Raw genomic sequence first — 26,744 nt, forward strand, 5'->3', positions numbered from 1 at the left:
AAAAAAAAGGGGGGTTCTACTGAGTTTGTAAATGTAATTGCCATTGTAACAAATATCTGTCTGGCTGTATATATTCTATGCTGGTTCTGACTGCTGAAAAATAGAGCGAGCTAATAAAAGATCTGGAGGAGAACAGACATCTGCTTAATTGTTTCAAGAGTCAGAACCAGACAACAGAGGGTCAAACACTGATTTTATTTGCAAGTACATTAACAAATAACGTTTCAATCATTTCAGACATTGAAATATACCTTTCCTAGAGCATACCTAATCTCTTCCCTAGGAGCAGTGCTAGCCAACTGTATACAAAAGCCACCACCAACCTTTTCAGCCTTCTACATACCAATCATCAAATTCACTACAAAGTAGACATTGTATTTGTATATGATTTCTAGATCATAGAGCCAATGAACTGTTTATTCTCCTGCTATTGTCAAATTTGCTTCTATGCACTACCACAATCTTCTATAGACTATTATTATAAAACATAAGCTATATTCTCCTTATGATATATTGTGGAATAACTGTATAGCTCTGCATAATTTGCTGCTGCTATAAAAAATGAATGATCATGACGTATGAACTGTACAATGCTAGCAATATTTTAATGGATTGATATAATCTGATTAATTAACCAATTTAGAGTGTATATGTTATGTACATACATGACATACACTGTAAATTAGTTTATAAATTGGTTTATATTATTGTATGTTCAGTTTATTTAATATTTATTTTATAGATTCATTTCTGTATAGGGTCTATGTATTGGCTGTATTTTAATACTGCAGTCAGGGCAATTGGCCCGTTTGCACAGGCAAGGCTCTGCGAGTGTATTAAGGGTTCGTTTTTATATCCTTTTTGCATGTTGTAATGATACCCTGGGGGAAAAGTTGATCAATAACACATCAAGGAGGAGAAAGGAAAAGGAGGGCTTGACGAACAGAAAATTAATCTTCCAAATGGAAGCAGTGATACAGCATGAATGATATACATTGCCATGCATACAGCTACTGATATTCAGCTGAAAAAAAAGCTTTATCTCTATTCTGTCATTTCAGTCAAATGAATAACTTCTGACAAGATCTTTAAGCCATGCCTTGTCACAAGATATTGGGCTGCTGTATGGTTTTTTAAGACCAGCAGCTTTGTGCAACTAAAAACATAGTCCCCAGGTCTCCCCATGCTGCATGTGCAGTATTTATTTAATTAGGGACCCCTAAATCAGCTCTGTACATTATAGATACCACATTAAAGATTAATTGTGCTGGACATCAACTGTGTCATTTGATGACTTAATACAGTTTAATGGCTGTACTAAACAGACTAAGCTAACCAACCATATCATACCATGAATGGCAAGGTGGTGAGTACTTAGCATTTGATTCCAGCCAGGGCACTATTCTCAAGGAATCTGTATGTTCTCCCGGTGTCTGTACAGGTTTCCTCCATGCCCCAAATACATACAAGCAGTGTGATAGGTACCTTAGATGGTAAGCTCCACCCAGGCAGGAACTGATGTATAATCTCTGTATAGCTCTGGGGAATATATTGACATCAGCATTATGAATGAAAACTGTCCTTTCAAACAAAAGATCATCATTGTGTGAGGCTTTAGTGATACATGAGAATATAGCAGATATAAAAGTCTGAAAGACAAATACTACTGAACAGAGATGGATTGGCAGCATACTGAATACTGGAGGAGACATTCTCAGAAATGGCACAGATCGGCTCACAGTCACCATGTTAGGCTGTAATGTGGCCAGTGCCACAGCCTGATATGTTTATTATCCAGAATGCTCAGGTTTTCCGAATAAGGGGTCTTTCCATAATTTTTATCTCCATACCTCAAGTCTACTATGAGTCATTTAAACATTAAATAAACCAAATAGGTATTACCCTTTTTTGGCACACTCACTTATACTTGCTTAGACCAGATTTTTAGTTCTCTTTGCAAATGTGAAAGATACTGGGAACTGGGATTTTAGCGCAGTGCCTCCACCTATTGGACACCGAGGAGCACACCTCAAGGGGGTTTCCACTAAAAAAAAATAATAATAGAAAAATAATTAGCACATGCTTTGCAGTAAGGATAACTTTATATAACCGTTGAAATAGTAGAAACACAACTATCTGGATAATTGATTATCCTACCCTGAGGTCTGAACAATTGGCACTGGCTACTCACTCTGGATCTCTCTTCCAAAAGCTGGCAAAATAACAGGGGCTCCCTTTATAAACTGCTGGGCCCGTCCCTGATTTTTTGCTCCAAACCTGGGCACTGGGGCATCCAGCCAATCGGGTTTCTCCCCAGTCTGTAGCCGGGCTGGATGATGTCACAGACAGAGAAACAGGGGAAAGAGTTCTCTGATCCCCTACATAGGTTTGTTTTGCCTCCATTAAGGATTAATTATATCTTAGTTGGAATCAAGTAAGGTTTTCTTTTATTACTACACAGGACAGGAAATCATTTTTTTTAATTATTTGATTACAACGTATATTGGAGTCTGTGGGAGATAATCTTCCAGTAATCCAGAGCTTTCTGGATAATAGGTTTATTGATAACAGATCCCATATATCTACAATCTAAGTTTTAAATATAAAAAATTTGGCTCATTGTGGTTTCAAAATGCCCGATATTGCGAAAATACATCAGCGCTGGTGCTTCTCAGGCTTCTTCAAGTTCCATTGTCAAAATCCTGTATGCAGTCACTTCTGTGCACTGGGCTCTGTTTTATTTTTTAGTAGCTTGATCCCTGCCACCCTCAGAGAGACACTGCAGCTTCTGGTGCCCAGCAGACCTTGCTAGCATAATGGTGGGAATTACAGTAGAGTGGAACCCGGCCTGTCTGTTTCCTTTAGGAGCAAGGTCCATAACTGTTAATGCATTCTACTCCCTCCCTGTTCCAAGCAGGATTCACATTCAATCATTTCTTGTCAAAAATTCTTCCTCTTTCTTCTCTCTTGTCTTGTTTGAAAACACAACATGTCACTCAGCAATTAACTCAGGAAACATTCTGCCTTTCCGTTGTGCAAGGGAATTTGATTATCCTGCCGATCAATTTACTGTAATCTAGATAGAAGCTGAATGCCTCCCTGCTAGCTCTGCTGTCTTGGTGGGACACACAATGGAACTGTCCTTTTTCCAACATATTTTCCATTGTGGTTTCTTTAGTTCCTTCCCCTGTGGTTTTAATGTTTGCTTGCTTATACTATAAAGCCCTGACTTCATGAATTAAGTTTACAATAATGGTAATTATAGCGGAGGTTTCTGCAGCTTCAGCAGCCCATAACACAATATGTTTTCCTGCACAATCCAAAAGAAGTCACAAAACATTTCTATATTGCCGCTTATCATCCTGTTTATTCATTCAGACAATGTTTTCAATTTACGGGGATGGCATAATGAAAGACAGCATAGACAATTAACCAGAAAATGCTAACACTAAACGACAAAGGCACATTCCTACGGAGAGGTCATTATGAACCCTGGTTGCCGTCCAAATATAGCATGGGGGAAATTCAAATGCACTTTTTAAGGAATGAAATAAATTCAAATTATACAAATGTTGAACTGCAATAATTCACTCTAGACAGAAACATGTTTATTTTTGCTAAACGAGATTGTAGCACTTTATCTGAAGTTGGTACGTGGCGTGGATTGGGATGCTGAGCCATCAATGACTTTCACCTGATACAGCAAACCTTATGGGTTATCAGTTACAATTTCCACTTTGGAAACCGCTCTCAGGAGCCTCTCAGAAGGTACTGACCTGTAAAATCACACTTTCCCATAAATAAATAAGTAATTTGCACTGCTCGGGAAGAGAAATGCTCTGCGCTGTGCAAGCGAAGCTATAAGGTATGTCTGTCACTGTAGGGAACATAGCAGAAGATCATCATGACGGTAGATATTGCAGAACTATTCAACTTGATCTGCAGAAATGCAGTTTAATTGATTTATTATGCACTGTATGAATTCCACATTATCTATTATTATTTCACGTAGTTCATGCAATCAACCCTATACATTGCTTCCCATATCTTTCAGCGCATTTTGCATCTATATCAAATCAATAGGCAGAGTGCATTGCTCTCATTACATTGCCCTCTTTTTACCTTCCCACCCCAGGACAATAAAAAGATGATAAAAAGACTGGTAAAGAGGAGAGAAGTTTTGCAATGTTAGGGGGTGGGTAAGAAAAATTTAGAACTACAGTCATTTAAAATAATTACAACCACTATCCATAAGTGCCAAGAGTGAATCACGTATAGGAGTCATTAACGATTTGTGTGTGATTGTGTGTGCTTGTGGGTCCAAAATGGGGCACAAAGGCCTGAGCTTTCCACATGAATACAGTGCTGCCTGCATTTCACAGTGCTGTATTCATGAAGGACAGTCTGATGGAGGCACAAGTTAAGGCAGGCATCAGTACAGTTCAGTACAGTACAGGTCAGTAGTTTACACCCATTAGCACTGCCCTGTGCACCCTGCACCACACTACAATGCTGGGAGAGTTACAGAAGTCAGAAATGCCTGGATCCAAGTGCTCAGTAAATGAATACTAGCGCTTGTGTCTGGGCCTTGGGCAAAGGACTCCCATTGTGTTACTGCTCTAAGAAGTAGGAACTAAGATTTGAAAAACACTAAGTAGATTTATTTCTGCCTTTATAAAGAGGGAGAGAGTTTTAGAATTTTAAAAAGTAAAGATTAGAAAAGAATATAAGGCAGGAGATAGCAATGACAGCAGATGAGAGCACTGCAGTGGATAAGCTGCTGCCCCAAAAGTTCGACATGTACAGCGAACCATCTCAGCAGTTACTGATTTCTATGATTTTAGATCTTTTTGTTTCCTATAAGAATTCAGAATTCTATAAGAGTTCAGTTTAAATTTGCCTATTGTTTTAATCAGGAACTATGTAGGGGTTTTGTTATTTCTTAGCATAAACATTGTAAATGGGAAGCTACTCCATGTTTGTTCCTTGTGAGGTAGATCATTATATCACCAGTGCACAGAGAACATGCATTCAAAATGGATTCCTAACTAAAAAAATACTTAAAATTAAGGGTACATTGAGAAGGTTGTATTTGCTCTGACATGCTCAAGAAATAACAAAAACAATATTTTTTTTGTGATTAAAACATTAGGCAAAATGTATAGTTAGCACAAACCCTATTCATTGAACTCATGTTGTCATAACATTTGGGTGCTAGTCCCCCCACTAATAAAATATCCTTGCCCACACCACATGTGGGAGGGGGGGCATAAATGGCTCATATTGTCATAATATGGAAGTCCATTGCTTTGTAGCTCCCAGCCACATAAAGGAGGCAGAATCACTATGATGACATGTTAGTGATAACTCAAGGATGCTCAGTTGTGTGTCTCTTCTCTGTATGACAGTGTGTCACAGTGTTATTCTCCAACAGCTGCTTCCACCTAGTGCACCATTAGCATAGTAAGTGCAATTAAAGGAAACATGGTGTATTATATATACACATTAAGGGGCCCATTTACTAAGGTTTTCTGAGAAGAATTTACAGATTTTTACATATTTTCATATATGTTTTTGGCAGAATACGATTGTTTTGTTTTTTTCTCAAAAAATTCAAGATAGTTCTGAGTATTTTCCTGAAAACCACGAACGTTTGAGGTTTTTAAAACTTTATGACTTTTTTAGACTGACAAATAGTATGCCAGGTTTAAGCTGCTGAGTCCTATGGAGGCTTAGAAAAGAAATAGAATAGTCAGTGACAGCCTGTCCTTGGCACATTTTCAAGTTAAACTCATTATATAAACATCAATATTTCCTATTTCACACACTTTCAAGGGGAAGTTAATCACATCATTGTTTTCTATTTCACACAGTTTCAAGTGAAATTTAAACACATTAATGTTTTCCAAAAATGAGCACGAATGCTCCTAAAATGACCGCTGAGCACTTCCTGTTTGTGAAAAATAATGACTAGAAACTTTCATACGCTCAACTTACATATTATTGTGACTATTAATAAATACATCACAATTTTTTTAATCACAAATCTCTCAGGAGTTTATGTGAGTTCGAAAATCAAAAGATCTGATTTTTCTGCCCCCAAGATGTTAGGCACCCCCAAGTGAGGAGATGCTCGCAGCTACCCCGGGCTGGTGCTGTTTTCTCCAGGGGCACCAGCCTGGGGTACAAGGTAAGCGATTAAAGTCACTTGGGGGTGCCTAACATTTTGGCACCCCCAAGTGACTTAACCTTTACTTCTCCTTTAACCCTCAGCCATGGAATTTTTGACAGAGCTAATTACTCATTTACCTTTGTCCCTGTGGCAGTCTGTACATAATGAATCCCTGAGTTAAATCCAAACTGCAGCCATCCTGCTTTGATCTTTTTAGAACTCATTACGGTACAGGTATAGGACCCATTATCCAGAATGCTCGGGACCAAGGGTATTCCGGATAAGGGGTCTTTCCGTAATTTGGATCTCCATACCTTAAGTCTACTAAAAAATTAATAAAACATTAATTAAACCCAATAGGATTGTTTTGCATCCAATAAGGATTATTTATATCTTAGTTGGGATCAATTACAAGGTTCTGTTTTATTTCTACATAAAAAAAGGAAATCAGTTTTAAAATTCAGAATTATTTGCTTATAATGGAGTCTATGGGAGACGGGCTTTCCGTAATTCGGAGCTTTCTGGATAATGGGTTTCCGGATAAGGGGTCCGATACCTGTACAATAAATATGAAAAAATTTCATATGAAAACAAAAGAGTATAATTTATCATGGGTCTAGAAATCTGGAAAAAAAATATAAAGCTCAGCAGCACTGGGCTATATACAACAGAGTGTAGGGACCACAAGGCAATATACTAGGTTAGCATCGCAGCTGACATGTTTACTATTGCAAATATGCAAAGAAAAAATTATTTTGTATGCACGATAAAACATGCAACATCACAATTTGCTGACTAATTAAACAACATAACAACAACATATTGTAGGGCATACTTTCCCTTTAATTTCTGGTAGTGCTTATAGGCAAAGTGTAACTTTTCCTGTCATTTGACATGATTCTATAAAGGACAATTATTAAAGAAGTTTAATAATGATACTTACTCTTGCAAGACTTGTTCCTGTTGGCACTTTGTAAGGCACGTACTTGCGGTATATGTGACCTACTCTGGAACAAGGCACGTCAAACATTTCTCCACCACACATCCACACCTACGGGCATAACAAAACTCATTAGCATCTTCAAAACATAATCCATCTCTTTGCTTCTCTCATTGATTTCATTGTGTGTGTGTCTTCACACTATTTAATAAACAGTAGATGGCATTGTCTATATATCTGCGTACCTCATACCAGCCTGCTGTTAGATCTATATGATTCTTCCATAAAAATACTTTTGAAAGAAAAGCAACATAAACAATCAAACAAACAAAATGTTTTATATTTATTGTATCAAAGATATATGATCCCTGCAAAAGCAGAGCTGATTTCTCAACTTGAACAGAGAAAGCCATGTTTCACTGGGACGACCGTCTGAATGTTCACATTGTTGGTTGTATCGAAATTCCTATTTTTACGGTGACTTTTATCATTCCCAAACCTTAAAGGAACAGTAACACAAAAAAAATTAAATTGGTTTAAATACATTAAAAAAATTTGTACTGCTGCTCTGCACTGGAAAAACTAGTGTGCTTGCTACAGAAACACTATCATAGCTTATATAAACAATGCTGCTGTGTAGCCATAGGGGCAGCCATCCAAGTTGGAAGAAAGGAGAAATGGCATGGGTTAAATAACAGATAAGCTCTGTAGAATATAATGAGGTTTTATCTGTTATCTGCTCAGTTACCTGTACCTTTTCTCCTTTGAATGGCTGCCCCCCCCCCCCCATTGCTATACAGCAGCTTTGTTTATATAAAGATAGTTATCTTTTAGAGGCAAACACACCAGTTCTACCAGTGCAGGGCAACAGTACATTATATTGTAATTACTGTTGTACACTTGAATTTTTTGGTGTTACTGTTTCTTTAAGGGCTGTTACACACTGTCGTGGGTGACTAATCTCCCTGAAATGCCATCCCACTGGCTAGAATGTAAATCGGCGGTGGGATGGCATACACGGCATGGTTTGCTGAAGTTGCTGAAGTTTCCTCTCAAGCAACTTCGCCAAATCGCGTCAGAGTGTATACCATCCCACTGGCGATTTACATTCTAGCTGGTGGGATGGCATTTTGTGGAGATTAGTCACCCGCGACAAGGGAAATTTGTTGCGGCGCGACTGATTTCCCCATGTGTCACAGCCCTAAGACCCTCCTGTGCAGTATACAAACTCTAGCTATGCCCTCCAATGCCTTTGACAACTCCTGTAGCTTCTTCATAGTGACTGTGGAACCAAGCAGAATTGGAATTCTCATAATATTTTCTCTAAAAGAATAATTTTTTTATTCATGTTGGGTATTTTAAGTGACTGTATTTTCGTCTAAGGTGTCACACAGCAGCTTGATGGGAGGATTGTGGGTAACAAAATGTCCAGTATAGACAAGCAGTGAAAATCGAGGCAGTAAAGAATTTTCAACCAGTGACTATATCTGAAAAAAACAAATACCTGTATCATATTAACTTGCGCCATTAAGACGGATTCTCATGGAAGGGCAATAAAAAAGATTTTGCACATATTCACAGTGTTTAGCCCATTGTTAATGTACCATTTATTGGGACCAGTCCCATTTGCTTTTTCCCATTTCCTTTGTATTCTATTCCATAAGCTTCTCAGAAGTCTGAATATATCAAGGTTGTTGTTTAATCAAAACTGTTGTTTGCATTATAAATGTGGTATTTGCAGTAATCTATGTCATTTATATATATCTGCCCCATGCCGTCATCTAAACGGAATTGCCTGACCCTGTGATTTAAATTATATCTATAAGGCTTTTTTCTATAAGACTGAAAAATGGATTTAATATCAGCCGATGGACATCCTGACTTGATGTTTGCAATTTTTAATCTTATTTTGATATTTTATTCTGTTTATTCAGCAATATTTTTTGCAATAACTTTTATATCCTGTGTGTTTATAAGGTTTAATAATATCCGTCGTATCTTATTACATTTTATTACTATTTAAAGGTTGCTTGACTGCCTTCTAGGAATTCAGTCTTGTTGGCAAATCACTACCATCCTTTTGTGCTACTGAAAACACTACTTGGTAAGCCATATCCTCACAAAATATCCTATACTCTGGCATCCCTTGATACTGTACTGTGTGACAGATAACATATAGGTATATATGGTATGCATATGTATATATAAAAGTATATGGTATATATAGGTATAGATTGGGACTCAACCCATCTGCTCTTTCTTATTTTCTTCCACTGTATTATTCCAAAAATATTTATCCCTGAGAATGTAAATTATGCATGGCACATGCCGCTTTATTTTAAAGTTAATACTGCATTTTTATTTAATATTTATTTAATATGTTCAATATAGTGTATTAGTCTCTCTGTTGTTTCTATGAATGTATTGTTTGAAATAGGCTGCTCTGTGCATACAAGAAGCACTAGTATTGTCTCTCGCATCAAAAAGTATTGTCTCTCATCAAAAGAATTGTCTTGCACCAAAAAGAACTGTCTCTCTCATTGAAAGAATTTTCACGTGTCAAACGTATTGTTGCGTTTTTTGACGGGTGACATTTTCGCAAATTTTTCTGCGTTTTGCAAATGTTTTGAAATATTCGCAAATTTTTTAGTGAAGCAAAACTGGACAGATTTGCTCATCGCTAGTCTTGAAGGAGTTTGCTGTTAGTGAAGGACAGTGCTATCCTCTGCCTCTACCAGCTTTGTGAGTTTTCGTCTTGTGGATAAATAGAAATAAGTTGTAACTTGTACTGCAATTTGTCAAGCTTTTTTTCATCTGATCATCAACCTACGTTACATGGTCACAGGGCTCTCTGTGTAGGTAACTTTTCTAGATATGCCTTTGTTTTCTGGACTTCAAATAATATTGTTGATATGTAGAGAGAGGGTTTGCCCACACCTGAATTAAAGTACATTTTAGCCATCTTACCCAATAAAGCTTTAGTCTAATGGATTATTCATATGCCCTGTCTAGTGATGAGTGAAATTTTTCGCCAGGCATGGATTCGCTTTGAAATTATGCATTCTGCCATTGATTCATTATTCATGAATATGCTGCAAAATTTTGCCAAAAATTCATTGAGTGTGAAAACGTTTTTAGCAAAGGGAAACATTTGCTCATTACCAGCCCTGTCCAGTCCTGAAGTCAACTGCTTGTGGGGGCTGATTTTCTCTATATGTATTTATGTTTTTTGTATGAAGATTAGGATGGATTGGTTGGTACTGGTAATTCCATTGTTATTTTTGTTCCCCAACACACAAGGGTTGATTCACTAAAGTGCGATAAAACGAGCACTATTTATAGCATGCATTAAAATTTTTATCGCTTCTTATTTTTCACGACAACCCACGATTCACTAAAAGGATACTTGCGTTAATTTAGATGCGATGTTGTTTGCGTAATTTAACTCGCGATGAGCGGTTTAGTCATGATAATATCGTATTGGTGATCCGAAAATCACTAAATTTTCGTATGTAATGATCATAAGCGACTGGATCCTGGATTCCGACTTTGATCCTTCTGTGCAGCTCCAACCTGGCCCAAGGAAAGTCACAATACCGAATCTTGAATAAATTTGAAACTTTCGTACTCGGCGCAACAATATGATTTTTTCCCAAAAATTTTGTCGCAAACTACAAAATTGTCGCGAAAAGTATGAAATCACAGAAAATATGCTAGGAGCGTTCATATATTAATAATTGTCCCCCATACTTGAAAAAAATCACACTGCCAAGTCCATGTTGTGTTGCCAAAAGCTCACAAAGCACAATTTTCTATAATTACCACCTGCCCCAAGTAGGTGTTAATTTTTGCATAGACTAATGTGATAATTAGTGCGTCTATGTGTTTGTAAATCATGCGTTAGTATTATTTCTGCGCGAAAATTAACGCATTTAGCGCATGCAATATGTGACTTAACGCATGCAACAATACTTTAGCGAATCGCGCGTTTTTTTCGCGTCAATGTTAAACCAAAAAAAGCTTGCGATAACGCTTATCGCACTTTAGTGAATCAACCCTACAGTATCTTACACTATGTAAGTGATTTTCATCTTGGGTAGATTATCAGGCAGCTGTCAGTTAGCGGTTAGAACAGACCTGATTACACTAGGCATCTGTGTCTACTTTCAGTAGGGGTTTATGGTACATGCCTCATATGTACCTTATAGTTAGTGATGAGCAAATCTGTCCCTTTGAAAAGATTAGGGAAAAAGCGAATAATCCGTGAAATGGCGGACGAGTGTGTCAAAAAAACTACGCGTCCGACAATTGCTTTTCAAGTGTGTTGCTTCTGGCAATCAATATTTCTATCTTCTCCTTAGTCTGGTGGTTTTCTCTCACCTTTCACTCTCTAAAGTATATAATTCAGGATTATTTATACCTATTTATAGGTATATATTGTAGACTTTCCTATTTCGGGTATTTCCTCCTGGAGTCCCGTTATGTTCACTTATAAAGTTGCACGATTGTAGGTTCTCTGTGAAGTTATGGTATTCCTTATTGCAGGTTTGTTTAAGCGTGTTACCCTCCCACTGGGAAAATAGTAGCTTGCTACGTCCCGGTGAGTACCAACGTGGAGTTTGTAATGGGAAAAGGGAAGATTGTGTCATACTTAGTTTTAGAAGCGTGTTACAAAGACACTGGTAGGAGGGTGGTTTCGGTCTTTTAAATATTTGGGGAAGGTCCTTCTGATGGAAACAGGTGGAAGGGGCCACCATCCCAGTGAGTACTAACGTGGAGTTCTTACAGGAAAGGAAGATCATGGTCAGTATGACACAATCTTCCCTTTTTCATTGCATATAGCAAGAGTTTCCATGGTGAAAAATACAATTTTTACATGATTAAACTACATAAATTGAATATTTACTAATCAAGTAATGGGTTGTCATGGTAGGGATGGGGTGTCCATAAAGAAATGCAAAAAGAGGTCTTCCATATGTGCCGAAAAGTAGATCACTGGACAGAAACTACAAAACATAAGGGCTAATCCCTAGACATAGTGATGCGCAAAAATAGGAAAATAATTGCACCCATTAAAATGCCTTATAAAATGCTCTTGTGTCTACCTGCATATATACATGTTGTCTCAAGGCATCTCTGTGCCTGTACTAGGTTGTGCCTGTAGGCACTCTATGTAGCGCAAGTTGAAACACATGTGATGGAGTTGGAATAAAAACCTTTGTCCTGTCTGTTGGTGCTGCTCACATTTCAAATGCAAGTTGTCCTTATTTTTATGCAATTGACTAAATGGTACAATGGTGTTTGGTGCATCTAGCATTTCTGACTGTAGTGGAATGGGGGTCATGGAATGTTGCATTGTAGGATAAACGAAAACACCATACACACGTGCCATAAGTAAAATTACTAAACAGTATTAAGAGAATGGCCATAAAAAGAATAACACTAGTAGAGGCAGGCAAAACTAGCAAACCCAGTGAACAGGAAAACTGTTAGATCCAAAGTCACAAATCACAAGGTCATGCTATACTTGTGGTTCCTAATGGATAAATGGATGGATGGACCAACCTCTGTATTCATGGTAGTTACATGGTCCAAACATTGTATTTTTCTTGATTCAGATAGTCCATTTAACTAACCCATTTCAGAATCAATAGAAACACTATAAACACCTCTAATGAACTAATGAAAGCACACCATCCACTGTGACATCAATGATCATATAACAAAGATCAGTACAGTGTGTAGGGATCCATAGGGTTAACTAGTCCCTATGGCTTTAAACCCTGCAGCTTCCTGGTTTTGTGCTGTTACTGGGCAAAGACCCCTGTATCAGTTTTGAGTTCAGATGTGTGATTATTGGTTCACAGGGAGACCACTCCCTTGGCACTCTGATATAGTGCTTAGCAGGGGGTGGGTCTGTCTCTTTGGCTGCCTGTGTTCTGAGAGGAGCATTGAGCCTGGAGGGAGAAGACTAGGCCTCCAGTAAAGCCATGTGCCCCAGAGTGTGGTCAGCCACTCTGGTGAAGTCGGGGACAGGGACCCCGTGAATGAGGACCAGTTAGATAGCAAGTTTTGTGGAGCACTTTCTAGTAAAGTGAGATAGTGAGGGAAGAAAGCACGAGCAGTTTGGCTCAGAGGAAAGTAGCTGTGGGAGTACCCTTCCAGACAGGATTGTTGCCTTAGTGTAGGGCCACGGTTTAGACCTAGGAGGCAGGTAGATTGAACCCTGATCCAAAGTTGCCGTGGGGCCTGAGGAGTGTGGTATCCAGCTGACTGTTCCACAGAGTGAGCAACTGAACCGGTGGCACTGACCCTGCCCGGGCTCAAGGGGAGTTGGGAGGAGCGGGTGTGCCCCCTCTCTGTGCTGTCCTCAGAGAAAGCTATGCTAACTGATGTGTGAGTATATTGCAAAACCCTGCAAGTTGCTTGTTGCTGAAAATAAACCAGTTCTACTGTTAAACTGCAAGAACCTTCTGGCGCCCATTTGTTATTCTGCACTGCACACAGCTACAGTGGGTTGTAGTTGCACTACACCATAGCTCCGTTTGGTTACTTCCACATAGCGAAGGCCCATCCTGAAGGATTGAGTCACGTGTACCCCATGCTCAAGGCCTATCTAGCCGTGCTGTTGGCTTGTTACAGCCAAGAAAGGGTTACAAGTGTATTACATACAGTATGACATACACTAATTACAAAAGAGGTCATAACTAAGGGGGAGATTTATTAAGACACGAACGCTCGCAGCATTCATTCGAACGCTCCTAGCGTATTTTCGCGCTTGCGTGACTTTTTCGTACTCCGCGCATCTTTTTTGTATGCTTGCCCAAAAAACTCGGAAACGTTCTGCCGCTGTTTACAATCGTTCGGTACGAAAATTTTGTGACTTTCGGATCGCCAATACGATATTATCGTGACTAATACGATTTTTTTGTAAGCATTTTCGTGATATTTGCGATCTTCAGAAATTATCGTATCCAATCTGAATTTTTCCCATTCGGGATTCGAACTTGTGTTTTAATGAATCGGCCCCTAAGAGTCAAAGAAAAATATGCCCACAGTATACAAAACTAGGTAATGTGTTCTTATATAGTATGTGTGTGAATACTCTATTTTATATTGCTTACATAATATAAATATATATATATATATATATATATATATATATATATGCTTATATAAAAAAGGGCACTAACTTTGTCCAGGAGCACTAACCCATTTCAACCAGGTAGAATTTACTGGTCACCTGTTTAAAAGCAAACGTCTTAGTAGTTGATATGGGTTACTGCTACTGAACAAACTTAGTGCCTTTAATTACATAGGGGGGCTAGTGTCATATTAAAAAATCTTAAAATCTTTATATTTCTCTATAGCCACCAACTTGAATAAAATTGACTGTGTCCCACAGCAAGGTAGAAATATTATCTGTAGTAATTATTTAAATCAACAGGACTTGCTGTGTTTTTTTAAAGACATTTTGCCAGTTGTCTAACTTGCTTTCTCAATTCTGAATTGAGAAAGCAGCTGCTGTGTTTGCTGCCTCAGTTGTTACATGTTCCGTACAGGACTCAGAGTTTTCTTCTTTTTCATTGACTTTCAAATCTCTTGCTCCTTTGTGCAGTGAGTTTTGAGGGTGGCAGTATATTGGTGCTCTGCTGAAATACAATCCATCAGTGCCCACATACAGCATGTTGTTTTTCTATTGTATGCAATATGCCAAGGAATTTGTAACAATCAGTGGCTATTGGACCGGAAAAGTTGAATCTTTAGCCCAGTACTAAAAAGGGCAATATCATACAAAGCGTGTTCTAATTACTGTACAATTTCACTTATCACATACGCAAGATAATGATCCAGCAACCTAGACTCCATCAATATATGGACCAAGATGTACTGGCAGGTTTCAAATGAGCTTGATTGACTGCATTAAAGCCTTTGACTATGTTGAACATAACAGACTGTGACTAGTCCTTATAGATATGAGGGTACAGGGACATCTTATTTGTCTACTGCAGAATCTAAAAGCAGACAAAGAAGCAACAGTGTCAGCTAGCCCTTTCGACAATATGCAAATAGTATAGGAAAAAGTGGAGGCACTAAGAGATTTCATTTTCTTGGGCTCAAAGATCATTGGAGATTATGACTGCACCAGGAAAATTCTGTAAAGCATCAATTAATAGTGCTCCTTACAGAATTTTTATATTTCATTTTGAAATTTGATTTGGGGCTAGATATGTCTTAGTTCCCTCAGCCATGAGACTTGTGCTCTTTACTGCTGTGCTGCAAGTTGGAGTGGTCACCCCCTCCCTTTCCCTCCCAGCAGCCTCTCAGAAAAACAATGGGAAGGTAGCAAGATAGCAGATCCCTGTCAACTGTGTTGCTAAAAAAAATGCTCCCATGCCACACCTAGTAGTAGATATGAGAATAGCACTTATTAGAAAAATACACAAGTCCGGCTTACAGTCAGTTACAGTGAGTAGAAGAAACAATAGCATATCTGAAAGCAGTTGCATTGTGAAGTGCTGGCTCTTTCTGAAAGCACAGGATCAGGCACAATGACCTGAGATGGCTGCCTACACACCAATATTAGAACCAATATTAGAACTAAAAATATACATTTATTGGTTCACAAATAAAATCATAGATGGTAAAATGAATTATTTACAATGTGCACAGTATAATTTAGAAATAAAAACAGCACTATAAATGACAGAATCCCTTTTAAGTCTTTTGCTTCTTGGGGGAGGGGGAAGCTATGGACAAGATATTCAAAAGCAGAGAAACCATATTTACAACAATGGTTGGTGTGGCCAGGGAAATCTTCCTACCAGTAATAAATGGCAGCAGGAATTGGAATATCAGAAAGGCTAAAGTACAGGAAAGGAAAGATTTGAAACCGATATTAAAATGTTGAGAGCTCCATTGACTGCAAAAACGCAAGGAATAAACCCAGTTTGGTGACTGGAAGGACTCATAGTTTAATTAAAGCTCAGTTAGTTTAGGCACAAAATGTGAGGAGAGGGCACATGGGACTACTGGGCAAAGCAAAGGCTAAAATGTGGATAGACAGCATGACTGAAATAATAATCATGGACTTACAGCGAAGCAGTTACTGACAGACAGAGTTGCACACTAAAATCCATAAGGTCACAAAGAGTTAGATTCCACTAAACACAATGTAACATGGGACATTTCCATTTATACATTGTATTCCTGTGGGCTTGCAATGTTGCTGATACAATATCTTTAAAATTTGAAAATGTCTTAAAATGGGAATTGCACTAATATATCCAGACACCATCATACTTTCATCAAGGAAAATATCTACAGTCTGCAGAAAACCATAATCCACTAGGGCATGTTTTATTTCTTCCAATCAATATGCCACACTTGATTCTGTATTTGAAGTTACTGCTCTAATTACTAGCTCAGTTAAACAGCAGCTGTGGCCTACATAATATATCACACAGCAGTGTATAACAGGTCTGGCTGGCCACAAAGGGAGTAGCACAAACCAATTTAATTAAAACTGAAAAAACTTCAGAAGAAAGATATTAAGTTAAAGCACATCCAGATCTGATTTAAACTGAAATATAAGCACGCTAAGAAGAAACTTAAATGCAAATTATCACTACTCGGTAATGCATAGCATTAATGGCAACATTTAACGAAATTTCAAAATAACAGTATTTACATTTACAAGTTTGAGCAAATATATCACCAGATGATGCCAAACAAGTCATATGTCTGCTTCCTTAATAGCCACAGTGTCATACTACAGGACATATAAATAATGATGAGCGAATCTGTCTCATTTCGCTTTGCCAAAAAATGAATGAAACAACAGGAAAATTAGAGAAATGGTGAAAAATCTCTGAAACGCATTTCACAAAACAATTCACCAATTGCGAAATGTGGAAATTCACTACAAATCCATGCCTGGTGTCCCTATAGAGGTGATTTCAGGGGCATTGCTGCCAAAAGGTGGGTTGAGAAACTCGCCTCCGGGGGCAGCACACCCAAGTTTACCAGGGGTGGTGAAAAGCCACTCCTGGTAACTTTAAGAGCTGAATTTCTGATTTTTAAACTGAAAATTCAGGTCTGCTAGTGCAGAAAGCACAATTACACTCCCAGCACTAGCAATGCAGCTCCCCGGCCCTCATCTGGCGCAGGAAATCTAAGGGCCGGGGCCACGGGGGGTGACATCACAGAAGCCGCCTCAGGTTAGCTCCAGCATGAGAATCATTTTAGCAATGTTCAGATTCCATGAATTCATATTTTTGCTCAAACCACCCCCAAATTAGAATTACGGTTTTCAGAATTTAAATGTTTGATATTTATTAAGCAACAAAAACCCCCCCAAAACATTTGAATGTAAAACTTTGGCATCTAAAAGTTTGCAAGTCCATGTAGAAGTCAATGGGAGTTACCCAAAGCAAAATGTATGCAGTTTTTTCCAAATTTTTTGAAAGCTTTTGAAAGCCATTGAAAATTATGAGTAGGATATGATTTCAATGAATTTGAGTTTTTTTCATGATTTAATTCAGTCGAGTTTTCTATATTCAAAGTTTTTAATAAATAAGCAAGCATTCGAGTTGGCTAAAATGTTGAGTTTATTTGAATTAAGAAAAACTTCTATAATTCACAAATTTGAAAATTGATAAACAAGCCTCTAAGGGGCAAGATTTATAATAATTATGGACCTAAAACTTTGAGATCCTCTTTAGAATAGGAAGTGTATTTTAAACATGGAACCCAAATATAACTATTGGATGAGGGACATACCAAACAAATCAGATATCCCAAAGACAGGGTGTCCAGTCACTAAACGTATAATATTGAACCTGAATTTGAATGGGACCCCTGCTTTGATCACTGAGGCAACAAATTAGTCTTTATTTGCCCACTACCAACACATACAAATTTAAATCTGAAAACCTTGATCAAATAAAATCAAAGAAAAAAACTTGAATGCATCCAATGCATATTCTACTTATCATTTTCCATGGATCTACAAATTCTCAAAAAATTTAAAAAACTCGATTTAAAAAAAAATGCCTAGGACAACTCTCATTGACTCCTACATTAACTTGCAAGCTTATAGATGCAAGTATAGATTCAAGTTTTTTGAATTTTTGCACTTAATAAATATTGACATTCAGGTTTTGGAAACCCAAATTTAAAAAAACTAGAATTGCAGAAAAAACTTGAATTCAAACATAGATAACAAATCAAATAAGTCAAATCATAGCTGACTGCAGTTAAATTCCACATTGTCATAATCCCAGTATTAAGTCAAAAAGAAAAGTAAATTTACTGGGTGCCAACTTATTGGGAACATGCTAATTGCTGCCGTCTTCTTTACTGCTCCCAGGGTTCCCCTGTTTGGTATCCCCTGTGTTGACCCATGCAGGCACATGTGCAGTACAGAACCTTTTGGAGGTTTATGGTACTGATCCTGTTCTCAGCTTGAATTGGCATAGGGGATACGTGGGAGTCAGCAATAAGACTGCAGCAACTCTTCAGTAAAAAAAAGAGGGGACCCATCCTTGATTTTCATGTCAGTGATTATAGTGACAACAAAGGCACCCCCAGTGATTTTTTCTTAAATTCACACTTTAGCATTTAAATAGATATTTATAAATATGTCTGTTATTTTATATCAAATCACACTGGATTTTAGCCATAGAATGTTTTACACAGCTCTGTAATGTAAGGTCAAGGACTGCTATGTTGGCCCTTACTGTGGCTTCTAGGCAGTTACACATCACATATAGTCAATACCTAATAATACATAGTAACATAGTAAGTTAGGTTGAAAAAAGACGTACATCCATCACGTTCAACCATAATGCCTATATATAACCTGCCTAACTGCTAGTTGATCCAAAGGAAGGCAAAAAAACCCATCTGACCCCCTTTTCTCCAGTGTAAACAAACTCAACTTGGCCAGTCTTTCTTCATAACTGAGACATTCCAGCTTAGAATGAGTCCCTTTATAGATGGTATGTTTCTCAGGCATGCAGTATTTATACATGCAAATATATATTGGGGATAATTTGCTTTTTTATGAAATTGTGCAGATTTTTTTTTTTAGGATTGAGAGGGGGTTGCCATTTTAAACTTGGCCTCTAGTGGTAGAAAGTCTAAAATGACCTTTGGCTAGGGCAGCCAACCACACAAAGGCATCCTGGCGAATAAAATAAATATGAAAAAAATTATGGAAGTGCATTTTGTTTAGGTTTTCTTGTAACTACATTTGCTGTTTCCTATTGGATTTAGACTGGGGCTTTAAATATAAACGATCACAGGATGTACCTTGGCAAACAGACTGCAGACACATTTGTTATATGCAACAAACTGTAAGTGATATTATGCTCAATTATTTATGAGTTAATACATCATCTAAGACTATTCATAGCTGGTACACAGACACAAAGTTCTTGCACTCTTCGGTCATTTTAAAAAACATATTAAGTATCCTCTGGGTCTTATAAAATGCAGCTTGTTATTTGCACCAGAAATAGGAATTGATTTATCTGTCAGTGCCAGAGAAGAAGAAAATGTTACTGTGTTTAAGAAGCCACTAAAGGAACACTTTGCTTATAACATTTCAGCTCATTTAGTACAAATATATATATAATTTAATGTATCATATTTATTTTGATAAATGTAGAATACTAATTTTTATCTAGCAGGCAAAACACAAATAGTGGAGAACTTCTTTTGTAGAGATGTAGCGAACTAAATTCGGGAACTTTTGGCGATGTTCGCCATTTTGGGTTCGCCGCGGTTTTTTTTGCGCCGCGTTTTTTTGCCTCGGTTTTTTCCGCCGCGTTTTTCCGCTTCGGTTTTTCGCCTTTGCGTATACATAGGAATAGCTTGCGTTTTTTTTGGCGTTATTTTTGGCGTTTTTTTTACAAAGTATTTTTCAGAGAAATTTTTGCCCTTGATCCCCCTCCTGCATGCTACTGTCCAGGTCGTGGCACCCTTTAAACAACTTTAAAATCAGTTTTCTGGCCAGAAATGGCTTTTCTAGGTTTTAAAGTTCGCCTTCCCATTGAAGTCTATGGGGTTCGCAAAGTTCGCGAATATTCGCGAGTTTTGTCGAAAGTCCGCGAACGGGTTCGCGAACATTTTTGGCGATGTTCGCTACATCCCTATTCTTTTGCAGACTACATTCAGATTCAGATTAGCAGAACCACAAATTGTTATTTCTCTGTGACCATATTGACTGACATCAGTCACCAGACAGTTCTATGTGCATATTTTAGTGTTCACTATATTGATATCACAGATACCCGCAATGTCCACCTTTAGCTACTATTAAAGAGCCAAAATATATGTACTTCTGTTTTTTATTTTCCATTTTGCCTAGTAGAGCTGAATGCACATTATTTTCTGTGGCACCTATGGCTTAGCTTGTAGTTTAGCCTTGATTAAGCAGCTTTTGTCTCTATGCAGTCCGGATACACCTTAGGTATCACTTCCCATGGGACAACTATTTTGTTCTAGTCCAATTATTAAAAGCCAGAAGAGGTTATGACTTGGCAGTTGTTGCCAAAGTTATGGTAAATATCACTCTCTATAACAGGATAACTCCCAAGATAACCTTTAACATCTTTAAAAAGGACTATACAATGTGCCAGCACAGGCTTTCCCCAATGGTAGGCACAATCCTGCAGCAACACTTACGTATGTAGTTGCCCTTTAAAATATAATTAGTTACTTCCTGCAGGTCAGAACAAGGCACCAGTTCCATGATTTAAACTCTTAATTCCATATTATATATTATGTGCCGACAATGAAGCTATATCTCTAATGCTTTTATTTTATCAGCCTGTGACCCTGCTAGAGAACTATAAATCCTACCATGACTGTATGTGAATAAAGGAAGCATAATTGGTAAACATGACAGACATAAAGTTATGGAGATAAAAAAAGGAACATTTTAATTCTTGTTTTTATTTATTTAATAATTTAATCATATCAGCTATGATAGAAACACTTAAAATCCATTAATTGGCTGATGTAACCTAACATGTATGTGTGCCCTTGGTTTGTTTGTATGCTCCATGAATCCTATGATCCCAGGTGGCGGCCCTTAGTACTTAAAATGGCAATTTTCTTTTTAGGATTACCCAGTGGCACATACTACAAAAAAAGTATATTTTTATGAAAATTATTCATTTAGATAAAGCAGGGTTTTATATATAAGCTGTTTTATGTTGCTGCATTACAATGTGGAAACAAAACTTTTCTGAATTATTAAGCTCCAACTGAGAAAACCTACTGAACTTCTGGGAATCCCCCTGGATTCCCCAGTTGAATAGTAAGTCTGCCCCTGTGTATTACAAGAAGCAATGTACGACTTAATAATTAAGATAATGGAAATCATTGTAGAGTTCTGTGGCTTAGTGCCTTTTTTTGTGGCCATAGAACTCCCTGGTGACTTCTAATATCCAATTATTAAACAAAGAATGTACTAAGAAAAGCAATAATAAGAAAAGCAAAAATCTATTCTGATATTGAGGCATGATATCTGCCTGTATCTGCTACATAGCCCTTTATACTGTATATATATTATTTGCTGTTTTACTGTCTATGTTGAAAAGTAGAATATCAACACTCATACTGTTAAGCTCATGCAGCCTTTCAAATTTGTTGGTACAATAAATAAAGATATAAAAATGTTACAGCTTCAATTTGCAGACGGTGCTATGCTGAGCTCCAGTTTAAAAATCTTAATTTTTTTACAGTGTATACATTTTCGACTAAAATTGTCTTTATATCACTTTTACAGTTGTTTTCAAAAATCATTGTTTGCTGCAAAAAGAGAAAACAGCTCGCCAAATACAGCCTGATAACCGCTATAAAACAGTCAGGCTACGGGTAGCTTTGCAGATAAATTCTCAGCTTAGCAAAGATGCATGCTTAGACCTGAAATGGTTTAAGTTGAAAGATATATCCAAATTCCCAAATGCTTCATAAAAGATGCTCCACATTTTTCTGCATTTGGAAATTGTTTCCTTTTATCATTCTTTCTCCCTTCGTTCTGTAGAGCAAAGCATTTAACCTGAAATTGTGCCTTTTATACTTGCAGCTATTCATTCTCAGAATTTAGTGTACATGTAGTTACTGAGAAAAGTTGAAACTCAGCTCAAAAGAACTTCCAATTGTGAGCATAAAAATGAGAAACTTTCTTTTCTAACTGCTGCTCGTGTTCCCTGGTAATCAGAAGAAAAGGGAAGCTGCACATCATACTGGGGAGATAACTACATTAGCCAACTGAGTGCAAAGTGAGCCCTCTCTATAGAGAAAGCTGTAGGTGCAACAGATATTCCTGAATACAATAAATAGTACAGGTGTACTGTTCTGTTATTCGGAAACCCATTATCCAGAAAGTTCAAATTATGGGAAGGCCATCTCCCACAGACTTTATTTTAATCAAATATTTAACATTTTGAAAAATGATATTATTTTTTTAATTCATTTTTCTGTAATAACAAAAGAGTACTGTATATACTCGAGTATAAGCCTAGTTTTTCAGCACCCAAAATGTGCTGACAAAGTCACCCTTGGCTTATACTTGAGTCGGGTGCCATGGGTCCCTCCAGACCAGCACCCTCTCTCCTTTGTGTGCAAATTGGGCCACCCGCAACCAGACCCTCCTGTGCCCTGGCCCGCTCCCAAATTCATCTTCATCTACCATCCTCCCTTTTGCATCCACTTTATATTCTATATAAACTATATATAGTTTTGAAGCATTTTTGCTGATTGAGCTAAGGGGGTCGTACTCTTGAGGTATCATTGTTGATACCATATTGTTTTTGTTGACCCTCTTCTCCACTTACAGAGCTAGTTTACTGTTTTTCTTTGAAATAAACCATATACCCCACTGATGTCTCATTTAATGTTATTTTATTGGTATTTATTTTGATTATTGAAACTTAGCAGTAGCTGCTGCATTTCCCATCCTAGGCTTATACTCAAGTCAATAAGTTTTTCCAGTTTTCTTAGGTAAAATTAGGTATCTCGGCTTATTCTTGGATCGACTTATACTCGAGTATATACGGTATCTTGTTCTTGATGGATTACTAAGATATATAAAATATGGAGGTAAGGTATATAAGGCATGGAGATCCAAATTATGGAAAGACCCCTTATTCAGAAAGCCCCATTATTCTGGATAACAGGTCCCATACCTGTATTTCTTTGCTTAGGATCTGAATTTTTTTTTAATAAAGCATGTAATGAAATAATATATATGTTTGAGTGTTCCACATTCAAATGATTGGTCTAGGTAAACTAAAATATTGTGGCAAGAGCAAAGGGGCTTTGCAGTGATACTGTACTATAAAACTGAGAGCATAGAACAGCTGCTGCGGTGCCATAATGTTTATTGTGCTATAAAAATGTTTGTCTGTAAAAACAAACAGCTAATCCCTGCAGTTATAGCCTATGACTCCGACACTATTCTTACATCTCTCCACATATGGGCCATATGAAATCTAGGTTTACAAGTGCTTTTTTTCACAAGGTATGGATTTGCAGCGAATTTGTGCATTTTGCCATTGGCAAATTGTTTTGCGAAACTTCTCAGCAAAAAAATCATCAGGTGCCAAAAGAGTCATGGCCTTGTCGAAATAGGAATGAGTGCATCAAAATGGACGTTGTTGCATCAAACTGGGAACTGTCTTATCAAAATAGGTGCGGATGTGTCAAAAAATATGTGCACGACAAAAAAGCCACGCCACACCCACATTCCACAATTTGTTTGCCGTTTCGAAAATTTTCCGGTAGTTTCTCAAATTTCTCAGCAAATTTTTCGCTCATCACTAATCATGAAGCCTAGACATGTTCCAAACCAAAAGAGTCTAAAAATCTCTGGGATTAGAATATAGAAAGAATCATGTTTGTTACTTCAAATATGTATTTAAATGTGTTTCTTTTGCTTACCTTAAACGATAATTCATATTGCTCTCCTCCCCAGATTTCCAGCCCAGGATCATAGCCGCCAAGCTCCCAAAACCATTTTCGATCAACAGCAAATAAACCTCCAGCCATTACAGGAGACCTAGGGGATGAGTTCATATTAAGTCATTAAAAGAAGCAAAAAAACATAATTACAATATATAAGTGGTGCAGGATAACTAAAATAAATATTTATTTCTATAATAATTGCATGAAAGTGCTCTTTTCATAAATTACTCTCTACAGTTTATGGTAATAACTGGTTTGGCCAATGACAGTTGCCAATATTTTCCAGCAGATAAAAGCTATTCTATCCAAGTGAATGGAATTTGATTGTAAGACTTTTGCTGAACAACAAGCTGATTTTTCCATTTAAAAAAATATGTTGTATTATACTGGGAATTGTTTTTAACGGTACTTCTCAGTTTCTGTGATGTGTAATTTAGCAAGAAAAATGGCTTTTCCAGCATTTATCAAACAATACAATTGTGTGTTTTAAGCTGACACACATCACCAATAAAATTTCCCTAAAGGTTTGCCTGACCCATTAAAATTGCATTTAATTGTAGCACTTTTGCCCTTCTTTGTTTCCCTATGGCAATGCATTTTTACCCTAGGGCTATAACGTGACTAGGATGAGTGCAGCATTTAAAGGTAAAGCACCCCATGCTTCTATATCAGACAAAAATGAGCTGATTAGAGAAAATTAACATGGAATTGGCAGAAGAGATTAGAGAGTTTAGAAATGAGGGGACAGAAAAAATTGCTAACAAAAAAATTTGCAGTGCAAAAGGCTATTCCATTTGTAGACCTTTTGCAAACAGGTGGGACATCTATGTGTCTCCCCCCCCCCACCATCAGCAGGCAGGGCTGTGTGAATAGGGCGAACACAGGTCTTTGCATTCAGTTAAAGAGGATAGGAGCACGGAAGATGAGAGTACATTAATGAATTGCTACAAAAATGTACAGAATTACTGGTAGGCATTGAGAATGGAGCATCCTGAATGCAAAGGTTCTGGTAGGGAAGACTTGACAGGGCAAGGAAGAAAAGATTAATGGCAGGATCATAAAGATGAGGGTGAACCTGGTTTTGGTTCCTAAATAGAAGATTGTTATTTTAAGTACTAAGGGCAGCCCCCTGGGATCATAGGATTCACAGTGCACACAAACAAGCCAAGGGCACAAGATGTTAGGTCACATCAGCCAATTAATGGACAGAGTTCTATCTTATATTCCCACACTTCTTCCTGTTACAGTTAGAGTTGCATTATTTCCTGCCAGCTGATCTCTGAGAGAGCACCCAGCCCATCACTAAATGGTGGCTCAAGGGATGTACAAGGGCAATATTTACTAGAATCATTTAGGAAGGGTGGAACATGTGAGAGGAGTTATACTTTAGTCACAGCTAAGTTCAGTTCAGATTTTGCTGGGTGACTGCCATGACAGGTCCATTCAGTCTTGTGGAGTATGGCCAGCATTGCTGTGGTGCTGGTTTGTATAAGGTATATGTCATATGGTCAATAATAATTGTCAAATTATTTGATAAAGTTTGTAAATAAAGCAGTGGCCATTCACATCCATCCTGGACTCTCAGTGTTTAGGGATGTTATTAAGAGGAGCTGGTCTGGGTATAAACAACTGGCTGCCATGATGCTGCCTTGACAATTATAATTTCCACTGAAAATGCCCTGAAGGACTAATTGTAAGATGCAGTAAGCCCATCTTTTTCTATTTATCAAAGCTGCTAATTATACAGTTGTACCAGTTCTTGGGATGGCCAGGCGCAGGATCGATAAACTAGCAGGGCAGAAAATAATACATTCCGTTCCAGTGGCTTAAAGTTAGCGGCTCACCGGAACAGAGACTGCTGAGCACTCCTGTGCTACCTTGGCTTTAAATAACAAAGGCACAGACATGGCAATCATATTTTGATTACGCACTGATCTCAGTGACACTCCCTGTCAATTGTGCAATATTATTTGGAATAAAATTGACAGAGAAGAGTGCGGAAATGACAAGAAAGGACAACAACTCTGGCAGCCTTACAGAACGTCAAATGTCTTTAAGCTATTTCACTGACTCATTTTCTTTTGTCAGCATGTAGCAATTTTACTGTGAAATGGCACCACGGACCTCTAAAGCTGGACAGATGGCAAATTTAAGCACCTTGCTGGTATGTGGATCTGCACCATGTTTCCAGTCGGTAAAGTGGGAGAAAGAAAATATCTGATATTTGCTGTAAAATATACATTTTTATTGTAAGGCCAGCTGTTTCTTGCTATTATAAATTATCTGGAACAGCCAGGATAACATTTACAAGTTCATTTGGTTTTATGATATATATTAAAAAAAGTAAATAATGATTTGCATAAATAGATTTTGAAACAACCATGTGTGCAGCTATCCTTTCTATTAGAAATGCCTACTCGCATCTGTTATTTGGCATTTTAAACTGACAATATTAGAATTTAATGATGCCGTTTGATTATAAACATTTATAGATGTTTCTACTTTCGTGGTATATTAAGTAATGTTTATTTTTGCTATACTTTCAAATTTTTTTTATCTTCCAGATAATAATTATATGTACTGTTTGTATCAGTAGCAAATAGTGTAAGGCTCACCATCCTAAATGGTAATTCCCCTTTAAATTAACTTTTA

At 37.5% G+C, this 26,744-nt stretch overlaps 1 protein-coding gene across 1 annotated transcript in view; it reads right to left on the reverse strand.

Moving 5' to 3' along the window:
- galntl6 (polypeptide N-acetylgalactosaminyltransferase like 6) overlaps positions 1–26,744 on the reverse strand; it is a 520,631-nt gene that overhangs the window by 46,631 nt on the left and 447,256 nt on the right. Inside the window, exons 7-8 of the mRNA XM_031895455.1 lie at positions 24,069–24,186; positions 7,116–7,223 (exon numbers count right to left, since the gene is read on the reverse strand). Coding sequence (XP_031751315.1) covers positions 7,116–7,223; positions 24,069–24,186 — 226 coding nt within the window. The remainder of the gene's footprint in view (positions 1–7,115; positions 7,224–24,068; positions 24,187–26,744) is intronic.

Source organism: Xenopus tropicalis, chromosome 1 (assembly GCF_000004195.4).
Source record: "Xenopus tropicalis strain Nigerian chromosome 1, UCB_Xtro_10.0, whole genome shotgun sequence".
NCBI lineage: Eukaryota > Metazoa > Chordata > Amphibia > Anura > Pipidae > Xenopus > Xenopus tropicalis.